This window comes from Esox lucius, chromosome 12, assembly GCF_011004845.1.
Source record: "Esox lucius isolate fEsoLuc1 chromosome 12, fEsoLuc1.pri, whole genome shotgun sequence".
NCBI lineage: Eukaryota > Metazoa > Chordata > Actinopteri > Esociformes > Esocidae > Esox > Esox lucius.
In genome coordinates this window covers 27,093,033-27,105,902 of record NC_047580.1, presented here as the reverse complement: position 1 = coordinate 27,105,902, position 12,870 = coordinate 27,093,033, and the positions used below count along the sequence as shown (strand labels likewise).

The window sequence follows — 12,870 nt, the reverse complement described above, 5'->3', positions numbered from 1 at the left end:
ATCCCCAAGGACACCATCCGCCGACTCATCAGGAGCATGCCCAGACATTGTCAGGAGTGCATACAGGCACGTGGGGGCCATACACACTACTGAGTCACATTATGAGTTGCCGTGATGAAATTCACGTTGGAACAGCCTGTGATTTTAATTGTTTACTTAGATTTTCAGGGTGTGTTTGAATCCAGCCCTCGGTTGGTGATTTTGTTTTTCGTTGACTGTTGTCAGGTCATTATGTTCTCAACAAATTACACAATGTACAGTGAAGATTTTTATCTTTAATATATTTTGTTCATCGAGATCCGATGTGTGGACATTTTGACTCTGTAATGTCAAAATGGACATAGACAAATAGGGATATGCCTTCTCAGACCAAAGAATACATTTGTATTTTTACAAGACTTCGTTGTTATACATTGATGTCACTGCTAGTTTTGCTGCTGACTTTATGTCATTACTTGATGGCCTTAACATCATTCAAAATGTATCCTTTCCTGCTCACACTCTAGATTCAGTGTGTTCCTCTTGTATTGTTCCCAGCAATGTGATTGTGGTCGATCTCCCCATCTCTGATCCCAAAGCTGTTTGATGTCGCTGCCCCTGTTTCTAAACCAAATTACAGTTGCATCATTGCTTTCAGAAACATAAAATGCATCACACCTACTCATCTCACGGTCTTGATAAACACATAGCAGATCATTGACTCCCAGTGCCTCTTAAGCCTTATCACTCTTTACAATGACTGCCTTTTCTCTTCCCTGGATGCCCTTTCTAAAGGCACCTTGACCCACACCACTCCCTGGTACACCCCAGATTTCCGCCAGTTAAAACCTAGTGGGAGACATCTCGAGTGTGTCAACTTAAAAGGACGGGCCTAGTTTCTCACTCACAAGCCTACAAAGATAACCACTTGGAGTATAAAAATGCACCTTCAGACCCCTGTGCAGGTTTTTGAACTTTTATAAATCTACCAGCACATACTTAGTCACAGTACTCCAGTCTATAACCTGTCTTACATGTCCAGCTTACACTTCTTGCATGACCTGAGTATCTTCCGTCCCATTTCAAACAACATCTTGACTGCAATTATTGATAGGAACAATTCCAGTCTGGTTTCCGCGCTAAACACAGCACTGAAACAGCGCTACACACAGCATTGAAAAAGTGCTAAACACATCACTGAAACAGCATTGGTCAAAATCACCAATGACCTACTCCGTGCCGTTGGTCTGGCTGTTCTCGGTATCACAGGTATGGCACTCTCCTGGTTTTCCTCCTACCTCACTGACCGTCAACCGTTTGTCCATTTGAAACATAGCATATTAAGTTGTGTTACTGTCACACAGGGTGTCCCCCAGGGGTCAGTGCTTGACATAGGTCATGCTCATTGGCTCCAAATTCACCCTCTCCAAACACCACAACCTCAAGTGTTTCCTCCCCACTGCACCTATGCAATGGCGCAGTGGGGAGGAAAGGAAGAGTGGAATCAGAGAAATAGCTACTTCCTGGTTTCAGCATCCAACACGATTCTGTGACCTATCATAATCTTTTCATTGTGACAGTGTCAGGACCCATCATTCTGTGTTTGGCCAGGTACAGATCATGCATCTGACCGGTGATGGTTGACTATCCTGTGCTGACCATGCCCTGTTTGGGTTGGATTCTCCATGCAGGTTATACAGGATTTCTCATTTGTTCTTGCAACCAATTCTGAAACTGCACTGTATGTGGTCTTCAGGAAGAGTAGATGAACAGTACCTGATTATCTTTGAACAACATCATCATCATCTTCCGCTTATCCGGGGCCGGGTCCCCTCTTTGAACAACCTTGTAAAATACAGATCAATTTGGTATACATGCATTCCTGAAAATGTTATGATTAAGATAATACATTTTAAAGCAATAGGGTTTTATTTCTGCAATTTCAGCAATTCACGCATTCTATCACATAACCTAAGTAGGTCTTGAGCTATATCATATTGTTGTTTATAATTATAGTGAAAAATCACAGAAGCATCCAAGAAACTTGAATCAGTGGCATGCAAGCAATACATTTTTTCTAAGTCAAAGAATTAAGGTGGTCAAAACTAAACTAAACTAAGCTGAACTTCTATGTATCGAGAGCTACAGTAGTTGTTTACGGTAGGCGCCTACAAACACCAACTAAAAATAGCAGAGAAAAACTTTCCTTGACAGGATGGTGGGTGTCTTACACAGACAGTAATAACACACATGATTTCCTGTAGTTTGTATAAGGCAGCCGCACTAAGATACTGACTCATAATATCCAGCGCTAGGTCTACGGAGACATTTTCGAACCCATGTGAAAACTCACTCATACATTAAGGTGTAGGGGGAAAACATAGTTTAGTTACAGCTTAGGTGAAGTTGCTTTCATACATATTGATTTGTGGCTCAAGCGCGTTCTTCAAGAAACGTAAGTAACCTAAAACTACAGTGTATACATTCCTCCTCACAAATTGTAATCTATTGATCGTGGAATTCCATGATTAAAAAAATTAAACATAATTTCAACTTGTCTTCAGAGGCCTTGCATGTACTTACAAGAGCCAGCCGTTGCATGCCGGACAGTATTAAAAAGAAAATGGATTACATCTGATTTGTGTCAGCAAAGTTGAGACCGAAAGTAAATCCAAAGAGTACTGGCATAAAGTAGCATTTTTCAATTGAACCCAAAACATTTAGGATTTTATTGGCAAGTCAGAGCCTGACACGTTTCGAGCATTGGTTATCCTCAACCTCTTCTGTAAAGCAGCAACCGTGATAGGCCTAATATCACGAACGTTACAGAACCGTCTAATCTGTGAACACTTCTACAGGTTGCGTTATCTGTAAGGGAAAGCAGAAGGAGCCTGACTTGTTGACCCCGTAACCTACAAGGTTGTTCGAACAACTAAACCAGAAACAATGAATTCATCTATGGCCTATGAAACTGGCAACTGCAGCACCCGCAACGACTACCAGCAGTACCTCTACCCAGCGGTCTACAGTCTGGCCCTGGCCCTGGGTTTGCCGGGCAACCTGGGAGCCCTCTACGTTTTCATCTTCAAGCTCCGTCCGCGCGCCTCCTCCACCGTGTACGTGATCAACCTGGCCCTGGCCGACACCAGCATCCTCTGCACCCTGCCCTTCAAGATCCACTACCACCTCCGGAGCAACGACTGGGCGTTCGGAGACGTGGCCTGCCGCATCACCGGAACACTGTTCTTCGCCAACATCTACATCAGCATCGCCTTCATGAGCTGCATCTGCGTGGACAGATACGTGGCCGTCGCCCATCCTCACACCTACCTGAGGCTGCGCAAGTCCCACTACGCCGTACTGGTGAGCGCGCTACTGTGGGTTACGGCAGGGGCGGCTGTCCTGGCCTTCATACTGGTGGGGCCATTGGACAGTGGACCCAACGGAGGTCCCAGTGGGCGCCGCAGCTGCTTCGAGAACTTCTCCAAGCACGAGTGGGACAGGCGCGTGGCACCGTGCAGTCTGTTCAGCCTCATCTTCGGATCGCTCCTGCCCTCTGCGGTTATCCTGGTGTGTTACCCCCTGGTGGCACGGCGCATTACACTCATCCGGACCAACACTGCCCGTGGAGCCCTGAGGGTCATCTACACCATCCTGGCCATCACCCTGTTCTGCTTCCTGCCCTACCACGTGGTGCAGTTTTTGCATCTGCTTCGCCGTCTAGAGATAATCCAGCATTGTCCGTACGCAAACGCCATCTACGATGCCCAACGCGTCACCATAGCCCTGGTCAGCCTGAACAGTGTTTTGGACCCCATCCTCTACTACTTCACCACTAGTCACTGTAAGTGGAGTCAATACAAGGTGAGGTTTCAAAGGCATTGGGCCAGGAAGGTCAGGGGTGTCTACACAATCTCTGGGGGTCACTGAGTTTATTTTTTTATAGCCAAGTCCGCTCTAACTACTCAGGAAATTAATTTTAAAAACGCTGAAGGCCTGTGGTGAAGCACTTCTTTCCTAAGCATTATGAACTTCTCCAACATACAGGTCCAATAGGTCAAGTGTTCTTTAAAGTAAAAAGAAATCAGTCAGGGTGTCAACTCAGTTGAATATAACGTTAGATGTTTTTTGTACTCTCAGTCTCTGACAGTTGATTAACCAGTTGGCAAACAATTGTGTAAAATGGTAGCTTAGTCTAGTCATCTCTCTAAAATTGCTGTGAACATTGCCGATTACTGACTGGGAAAGTGTCCACGTTGACCCATATTATTCCCTTACACAATGACATTGTAAAAAAGTGAGAATTAACCTTATATTACTGTACAATATATTAATGTAAAAGTTTATTTCCATGAAACCTGGTTTAATGAAAAATGTTTATTCAAATCAGCTTTGTACAACACAGAATCTAAAGTAAGCTACTGGTAAGATTGGGATCACATTGAAGACAGTGCTGCTGGAAGTCCTTTCTTTAGCAGAGTAGATAGAAAACTCCCCAGATCTTCATCCTAGGAATAACACAAAGTCAAAATAAATTACATAGAAATAAAAATCTGATAAAAGGACAATGTTTGTGTGAAGTATATCTGTCTGGGAATCGAAAGGGTTTGTGGTCGCACATGCTTCATAGTCTCTTGTGGGTGTGTTTGGATAGCTAGAAGTGCGTCACACCGAAAGCTGACTTTCACTAATGCAACACAATATGGAAAAAGAAATGGGCCCTCCAAGGCTGTGAGCTGTACCTGACTATACTGTTACAATGCTGTAAGCTCACTCCACATCTGGAAATGTCCTCACCCATTGCTCAATCACTTTTCAGAGGCGCAACCGGCTAGTAAGTTAGCAGGACGGAGGACCCTAGTTCAAGCAGTTCAACAAACACTGCATCCAGACAAGAAACAAAGCTAAGCTGCTAAACATCATAACAGCAAAGTAGCTATAGCATTTCTCCTCTACCTGGTAGCTCCAGGACAGCAGCAGCACCTTGGTGTTGGGCTCTTCAGGCGAGGAGGACACCTTAATGACAATGGACTCCACCATGACGGTCCCGTCCGGGAGATGCTGGATGGTATATCCTTTCAGAACACTAGGGAGGTTCATTCATATTATGATAAAAATAAATGTTTTTGCACAAGACATAAAACAAAAGTGCCCAAATGACAAATTTAAAACAACCCCGTCTGGCATCACCTCTTGAGGTGTGTGTAGATTCTGATGTGAGTGTCAGAGTCACTGTGGGCGTCCTGAAGCTGCACACGGCAGGTAAAGCGCAGCTGATGCTCGCTGAGGCCCAACTCCTTCAGAGCTTGCTCTGGAGAGACCAGCCGAAGACTCTACAGCCAGGGACAGCCAAAGTCAGAGAAAAAGATCAAAGAACTAACACACTGAACTGCTGCACGCCATCTAAAACATCAAGTCACAGGCATAGTTTCATATCTCCCCTCGAAAACATGACAGAAAGAACGGCGTCATGGGCGTTTGAGTAGTTCAGAACTCACATTATCCTTCATGATCAGGGTGCCATGCATGGTACGAGGCTTCTTCGGGTCTGGCAACGGGCCTGTGGAGCGTCACAGTCAAACACTGAATAACACATTAACTGAGGGAGACGGAGAACAGCTCAATGTGACGCATTGGACAATACCTCCGAGGGCCATCTCCCTCTTCAGCAGGTTGAGGGAGATGTCCACTGGGACACTGGGGTTGGTGGCCACGGTGGACGTCTCCCCGTTGGCTGGCATGAAGCAGTTGATGCCTGTCATTCAAAAAGAGAAAGAACAGCGGTAGTCAATACCTCTGAGGGAGACACTTCAAAACACAAAAAAATCACAGGGCAAGCCGGGCATGAACTCATCGGAGGAGGCTTGGTTATAGGGTTGGACAAGGCGCTGGTTATATTGATTTGGCTCCAGCCTTTGACTCAGTCCACCATCACTTCCTTATTCATAAACCCCACAGCCTTGGCTTCTGTCTAGCCTGATAATTATTTCGCTGACCACTTCCCTCGCGGTTTGATTCCAGGGCCCGATTTTCTGTTAACATTACTGACGTTGCCCTTGCTGCCGATCATCCCCCTTCACGCAGGCGACACTGTCGCGTACACACCCGGCCCCTCACTGAACACTGGGCTGTCCACCCTTCAACGTAGCTTTAAAATCCATCCTGCTTGCCTTGGCTGACCTCCATAAACTCCTTAATATGAAAAACGGAATGGACCTTCCGCTTGCCACCTGGCCCTGGATAGGACACAGGTGGAGTACGTGAACACCCACAAATGTCTTTGTATTTGGCTCGACTGCTCACTCGCAGTCAAAGTTTTTTTTCTCCTAGCCACAGTGCGTCAGCCCTGTTGTTGCTTGTCCTTTGGGGTTTCAGGCCAAAAGCGCTTTGAGGCTGCTGATGTAAAAAGGGTTTAATAAAAAACATTTGATAGATTGATTTACAACATGGGATCTGTTTAGTTTTACAAAGCTCACTGTCACATATGCAGTTATTACTTGTAAGTTTAGTTATTCAAACATTAACATTCCATCATAGGGTATAGTTGTGGTGAAGTGGTGTGGTTGGACACAGCCGTGCAGAAGAATTGACAAAATCCAATTGTCTGATGTCACGCTACCGCTCTCTTGTGTCTAGACAAGTAAATGCAGACGACCACTTCCTGTCTGAGCTTCACAAGCTTGTTAATATGCAAATGAATTGGATCAACAAAGCAAGCGGTGCTACATAGCCCTACAAACTGGCAGCCTAGGCAACGCGCCTTAATACTTACTGGGAAGCGCTCAAAAGTGAAACAATGATATCAGAAACCCCATACAAAATAATAAGAATGAATTACGAGTTAGAACAAAGCAGTCAGTGAAAGAATGAAACTGGTATTTACAGTGCCTAATAGAATATACACAGTCCAGATTATGAATGTGCAATATAGAGTATATTGACACAGTGGATATGTTCATGTTACTTTGTCTTGCAGTTAAATAAAGAGCATGTTTAAAACAGAAGTGTTGAGTGCGTGTGTGTTGCATTTCATAGGAATATAGAAGTCGAGAAACTTACGACCACTCATGCTCATGAACATGCTTGTAAATGACTCAGGAAGTGGAACGGCTGCAGAGTGCACACGCGGGGAATCCAACGTAAACAGGTAAATAACGCATCTCCATTGTTTACCTGGTTCGCGAAATCCTGAACTATCCTGAACTAAATCCTGAACAAAAAGCAGATGGGGTAACATCATCATCCAGGTGTCACTCACTGAACTCCTGCTCGATCTTGTCCTTGAGGAACTCCATCTTCTTGGCCTCTCCGTGCACAAGCAGCATGTTGCGAGGCTCTGCCATTCGGATGAGCTGCATGATGCCCTTGGCATCTGCATGGGCACTAAATGACATGTACTCCACCTGCAGCTTCACCTCCAACTGCAGAGGTCAGGGAAGAGGGCAAGGTCAAGAGTAGGCAGACCAACCTGGCTCATCTTAAATCCAATGTATTCATCACATAAATATTACTGCAGTATCATGACGTTGACTCACAAGGTTCAGTACAGTAAAATACACTCTGGTATTACCGTCTGTCTGTTCTCCAGCTCCAGTTTCTTTTGACCATTCAGGATCTTGTGTCCGATCGTTCCTTGCACACAGTACCCCGGCATGATGATCTGGTTAACAGAAAATGACAAGTAGGCATGTGCCTCTAACTTCACCAAAACAAGATTTACCCCAACGGTTCTCTCTCGTTTGGGACTGACCATATTCTTCTCGTTGCCAGCCCACTTCCTGAATATCTGTAGAGACAGACCTGCGTGCAACATTCCTGGGGTTGCAAACACCACCTGGGGGAATACGTGTTTCGGTATTGTTATTCAGAATTGTTATTTAAAAAATATATTCAAATCTACAAATCAAGAAAGTCACAATAGACATAAACTTCTAACAACTTAAACATAATGATTATTAAATGGTTGGGAGAATATATAGCTAATGCGCTAAAAATATAGCACAATAACAACATTTTGTGTGCCCAATTCTCCAAAACGTTTCATGTTATTATGGAGACTATAGGGTTCTCCGCTTGTCTAAGAACAGATGAGTTGATTTCCTCTTTTTCATTCACCTGCAGAAAAATTCGCAACAAAAACTGCACCACTAAAACCCAGGCCTTCCAAACCTAATTCTGAACCCTGGATAAATGACTTAACTCGAGCTGCAAAAGTGTAGGAAAGCTGAGCACCAATGGAAAAAACTTAAATTACAAGTATTTTACGATATCCTATGGGATGGCTGGCGTAATTATCAGAGATGTGTTAAAGCTGAAAATACCTCTCTGATGTTTTTGAAAAAAATTGACATAAACCTTGTTATTTTTAGCGCAATCAACTTAGCACTTTTTTTTTAATGATCTGTTTATCTCAACAGACTCTAGAGATTCTGCAAACCTTATGCTTTTAGATCTCACAGCAGCATTCGACACTGACGACCACAGTGTTCTTATGTCTCGTCTTGAGCACAGCGTGGGGATTAAAGGTACTGCACTACAATGGTTTAGATCATATCTATCAGAGAGTGTGTTAGTTAGTTTTGGTGGCTCTAATTCACCCTCAGCACCACTGATATGTGGAGTTCCTCAGGGTTCTATTTTGGGGTCGATTCTCTTCTCTCTTTATTTGCCTCCTCTTGGATCCATCTTAAAGAAACATTACATCAGTTTCCATTTTTATGCAGATGATTCACATATCTACTTGCCAATTAAAAGTAAGGTTGATAATTCCCTAAAAATACTGTTTTTATGACATTAAAGCCTGGATGGATTTAAACGTTTTACATTTTAATTAAAGTAAAACCGAGGTCATGATACTTAGACCCGGTAGTTCTCTTGGCGCCTCCCAATTGGAACTGGGTCCCGACACCGTATGTCATGTCTATGGTAACTAACCTTGGTGTTAAGATGGACAGTGATTTTCAACTAGAGAAACAGATAAACTAGCTTCTACAACAGAATTTCTTTCAACTCAGGCTGCTTACCAAGCTGAAGCAAATTTTGAGAGGATTTTTTTCATTCATGGTTTTATCACAACTCACTTGGATTACTGTAATGCTTTATATATATATATATATAGGTGTTAGCCAGGCTTCCCTCTCTAGATTACAAATGGTCCAAAATGCTGCCGCTTGACTCTTTACCGGAACTCGTAAACAAGATCACATTACACCTGTTCTTGCCTCCCTTCATGGGCTACCAGTTTGTTTTAGAATACATTTTAAGATTTTGTTTGTTTTTAAAGCTCTTTATGGTCAAGCCCTAGCTTATATTGCTGAATACCTGAAGCCATACGCTCCTCTGAGGTCATTCAGGTCTGCTGACCAGCTACTCCTTGTTGTCCCTAGAACATGGCTCAAAAATAGGGGAGTTCGAGCATTCTCAGTTGTGGCCCCAAGGCTGCAAAATGAATTGCCTCGGCAGGTCAGATTGACCCCCAGCCTCCACATTTTTAAATCACGACTTAAAACTCACTTTTATTCATTGGCCTTTAAACCTGCTTGAGAGTTGTATTCTGCATTTTCATTTTCCAGTTTGTAACCTGTTTTTAATGTTCGTTTTGTTACTCGTGTGTTTATAATCTGCCCTAAATCATGTTAATGTCCAGCACGTTGGTCAACTTGGTTGTTTTAAATGTGCTTTACAAATAAAGTTGGATTGGATATCAATGTCTAAACATGAATTCAACGGTTGCAATTGTAAACCACGTTAATAATAGCAGCATGTAGGTGTGATGGCACTGTTTCCTCACCATTGGTCCGGGGTTGTCTATGTAGGAGCGATCAAAGGCCTTGATGTGTTTGAACTCAAACATGTTTCTCTGTACAAAGGTTTTTCTAATCTTCTGATTGGTCCAGGTAATGAAAAGCTTGTAATAATGATTGGCTTTCTCTGTGAGCCCGGTAGAAAAGTAGATGGGGGCCTTCATGTTCATCCGCTCCCTGTGAATGTGGAGGAGACTGTTACACCCTTATCCATTCACCAAGACAAACATCTTAAAGATCCACTAGCCAGATCATGAGACAAATTGAACTATGAATCAGAACCTTACCAGAATGTTTCCAATAGAATGCACAGCTCCTGAGCTCTACCAAGGGCAAATACTGGAATCAATACCTGGGAGCAAAACATTTCATTCCATTAGGACACAAGTACTGTAGAGAGAATGGGATGTAGGGACAGAATGAATCTGTGTGGCTATCACCTTTCCTCCTCTCTCCACCGTCTCATGCACTTTCTTCAGGAAGTCCCTCTCCCTGCACCTCTTCGAGTCCCGGATTGTTGTGGCATAAGTGGACTCTGAGATGAGGATGTCTGGCCGACACTTATCAATCCACGCAGCTCTATAGCAGTGCCAAATAGACCAGTAAATGGATCAAAATCATGTCACACACAAGTACACACAAGCAACCCAAAATAAATGACCACTTACCCTAAATGTCTGTCTGGTGTCATATTATAGTCACCCTGAAAATTCAAGTAAGGATGTTACTTCACGGCAACCCCACCAGTCATGCGTTAATCAATAATGATTCCTGTTCTCTCAACAGACATATACTCACAGTGTACACCACAGACTCTGATCCTACTTTGATTTGCACCATAGCAGCTCCCAGGACATGACCTGCATAATAAGCCTTTATCTCCAGCTCATCATCCACCTAAGAAAGCATGACAAAATTAACAAACGCTGTTATACTACTTCCAGCTGTCATTATCACTTCTACGGTCATTGTGATGCCAAACAATGAACTATGTAGAGGGCAAGACTGCTGAATCTGGAACCAGTCTACCCTTGGGAGTTGTTCAAAAGCCCATACCATAGTCTAGACCAGTGTTTCTTAATCCGGGTCCTCGGGACCCAAAGAGGTACACGTTTTAGTTTTTGCCTTGGCACTCACACCCCTGATTCAAATGTTACCCTACCACGCACACACCTGATTCAAATTAAAGACTTGATGATAGGTTGATTATGTCAATCAAGTGTGTGAGTGGTAGGGTAACAATTGAATCAGGGGTGTGAGTGCAAAGGCAAAGGCAAAAACTAAAACGTGCACCTCTTTGGGTCCCGAGGACCAGGAATTAAGAAACACTGGTCCAGAGACACAGACAATGATAAGACCTTAACACTAAACCTGATCAATTAAAATAGTAACCTATTAGAATTGTATACCTGGACAGTCTGGTGCAGGTTCAAAGGGATTACTTTCTTCATGCAGTCCTTGATCATCTGGGATGTGAAGAAGTTGGTTTCGCCCTTCTTATCCACAGTGATTTTCCTGAAGTCCTCCAGTAGGATGGGGCAGATGGCCTTGGTAGGGTGGGTCATGTAGATGGGCCCATCGTAGCCCACCATCTCACTCATGTACGGAAGAGCACCACAGTGGTCCAGGTGGAAATGACTAGGGGAGTCGGTGATAAAAAGATGCATAATTAAATGAAATATGGACTGACTGCCCTTTGGATGGAAAAGCTGTTTGTGTCATGTCGGTTATTTGTCTCGCTGAAGAGTAGAAGCTAGGTTTAAGCTAAAGACCACAAACCTGATAATTACACAATCCAAGAACTCTGTCAGGCGTCCTTGCTGTGTTATGTAAGAGAAGTCTGGGAAACGTCTCTGGAATGACAACGAAGGCAAAACAATGGATCATCAAAAATAACCTAAGGTGTATTTGAATGTCAGAATGAGTATCCCACTGAAAATAACTGCTCTAAAAACTATTAATAACATACAGCTAGCGCTTTGTGTCTACTTACATCATCATTGTAGCCCATATGCATCCCACAGTCAAGCATAATGTTTTTGCCCCCAATGGAGACAAGGATGCAGCTACGGCCAACATCTTGTCCAGCACCTGAGAAGGAACAAGAGGAAGAAATAGACAAACTAACATGCCTTTCCCATTTCAAATAAGGTACCTGAGCTATACACAAAGACTGCTAGTTTTTGATGTATCACAAAAGTGGGTAACATGGATCTAGGGACAGCATATAGGCCAGTCGGGATGAGTGTTGATTCAGGAGGAAAAAAAAGTCTCGCACGTTGACATCTATATATTTGTGGGACCACCGAACCGTACTGCTTAATGTCTTGTGTGTTAAAATCATGTATAGAGAGTGTGTCGAATCTGCTCTAACAAAATAGACACATGCGCAAAATGCTAAAATAAAGTATATTTCGTCCTCGCATAATGTCAGACTACATGCAGAGAAAATGTAAATGCTTACCCAGTGGTGTGACCTTTATCTCAGGCATCCTGGCAGGGTATTCAAACTAGCTGAATGTGGTCGAGAAAAGTAGCTAGCCAAGCTAGGTAGCTAACTTTAGCTAGCTAGCTACTAACGTTTGAAATTAAATAGTAATCTAAGTAGCTATAGCTATGAACTTAGACGTGCCGGCTAGGTAACCCTAGCGGCAAATTGAAGTAATAATAGTGATTGGCCGATTAAAACGGCAGCTCTAATCAATAAGGTTTCATTATTATTGTTGTTGTGGTTAATCTCCAACGTACTGCTAAATGTTAAATTCACCACTACTGGTTCGAACGTACGTAGACTCGTTTCAAAATAACAATCCCACGTGACTGGTGGCGTTTTGGACTGAAAAGTGCAATATCTCAGTGGTGCAATGCAATGAGGTCGGTAATAAACAAATAAATGGCTTAGGCTGTACCGGGACGTAGGGAAAGGTAGATCTACACCCGTGGATGTAACTGTTTTATGTAGGCACATGACCGAATCTCTCTGGTCTACGGTACTTTATTTTTTATGTCCCTATTGATTCAGTAAATCGTTTTAAACGATTTTGAGCATATGATTTTAAAGGGTAACGGTATAGCTTAAAAATATCAA

General features: G+C 43.2%; 2 protein-coding genes across 2 annotated transcripts; one reads left to right on the top strand and one right to left on the bottom strand.

Annotated features, from left to right (window-relative positions):
- The first annotated feature begins 2,302 nt into the window (after nucleotides 1-2,302).
- On the top strand, nucleotides 2,303-4,259 carry LOC105013675 (lysophosphatidic acid receptor 6). Its single transcript, XM_010875354.4, has 2 exons — nucleotides 2,303-2,434; nucleotides 2,838-4,259. The coding sequence occupies exon 2, from the start codon at nucleotides 2,926-2,928 to the stop codon at nucleotides 3,907-3,909; it is 984 nt and encodes a 327-aa protein (XP_010873656.1). The 5' UTR covers nucleotides 2,303-2,434; nucleotides 2,838-2,925; the 3' UTR covers nucleotides 3,910-4,259.
- A 77-nt stretch (nucleotides 4,260-4,336) lies between these two features.
- On the bottom strand, nucleotides 4,337-12,671 carry ints11 (integrator complex subunit 11). Its single transcript, XM_010875341.3, has 17 exons — nucleotides 12,247-12,671; nucleotides 11,776-11,873; nucleotides 11,562-11,635; nucleotides 11,192-11,420; nucleotides 10,581-10,679; nucleotides 10,451-10,485; nucleotides 10,223-10,361; nucleotides 10,070-10,134; nucleotides 9,770-9,959; nucleotides 7,730-7,813; nucleotides 7,550-7,639; nucleotides 7,238-7,400; nucleotides 5,624-5,734; nucleotides 5,478-5,539; nucleotides 5,170-5,312; nucleotides 4,936-5,065; nucleotides 4,337-4,487 (listed from the first exon to the last, which is right to left on the bottom strand). Exons 1-17 carry the CDS (start codon nucleotides 12,272-12,274, stop codon nucleotides 4,416-4,418), a joined length of 1,812 nt encoding a protein of 603 aa, XP_010873643.1. The 5' UTR covers nucleotides 12,275-12,671; the 3' UTR covers nucleotides 4,337-4,415.
- Between the last annotated feature and the right edge of the window lie 199 nt (nucleotides 12,672-12,870).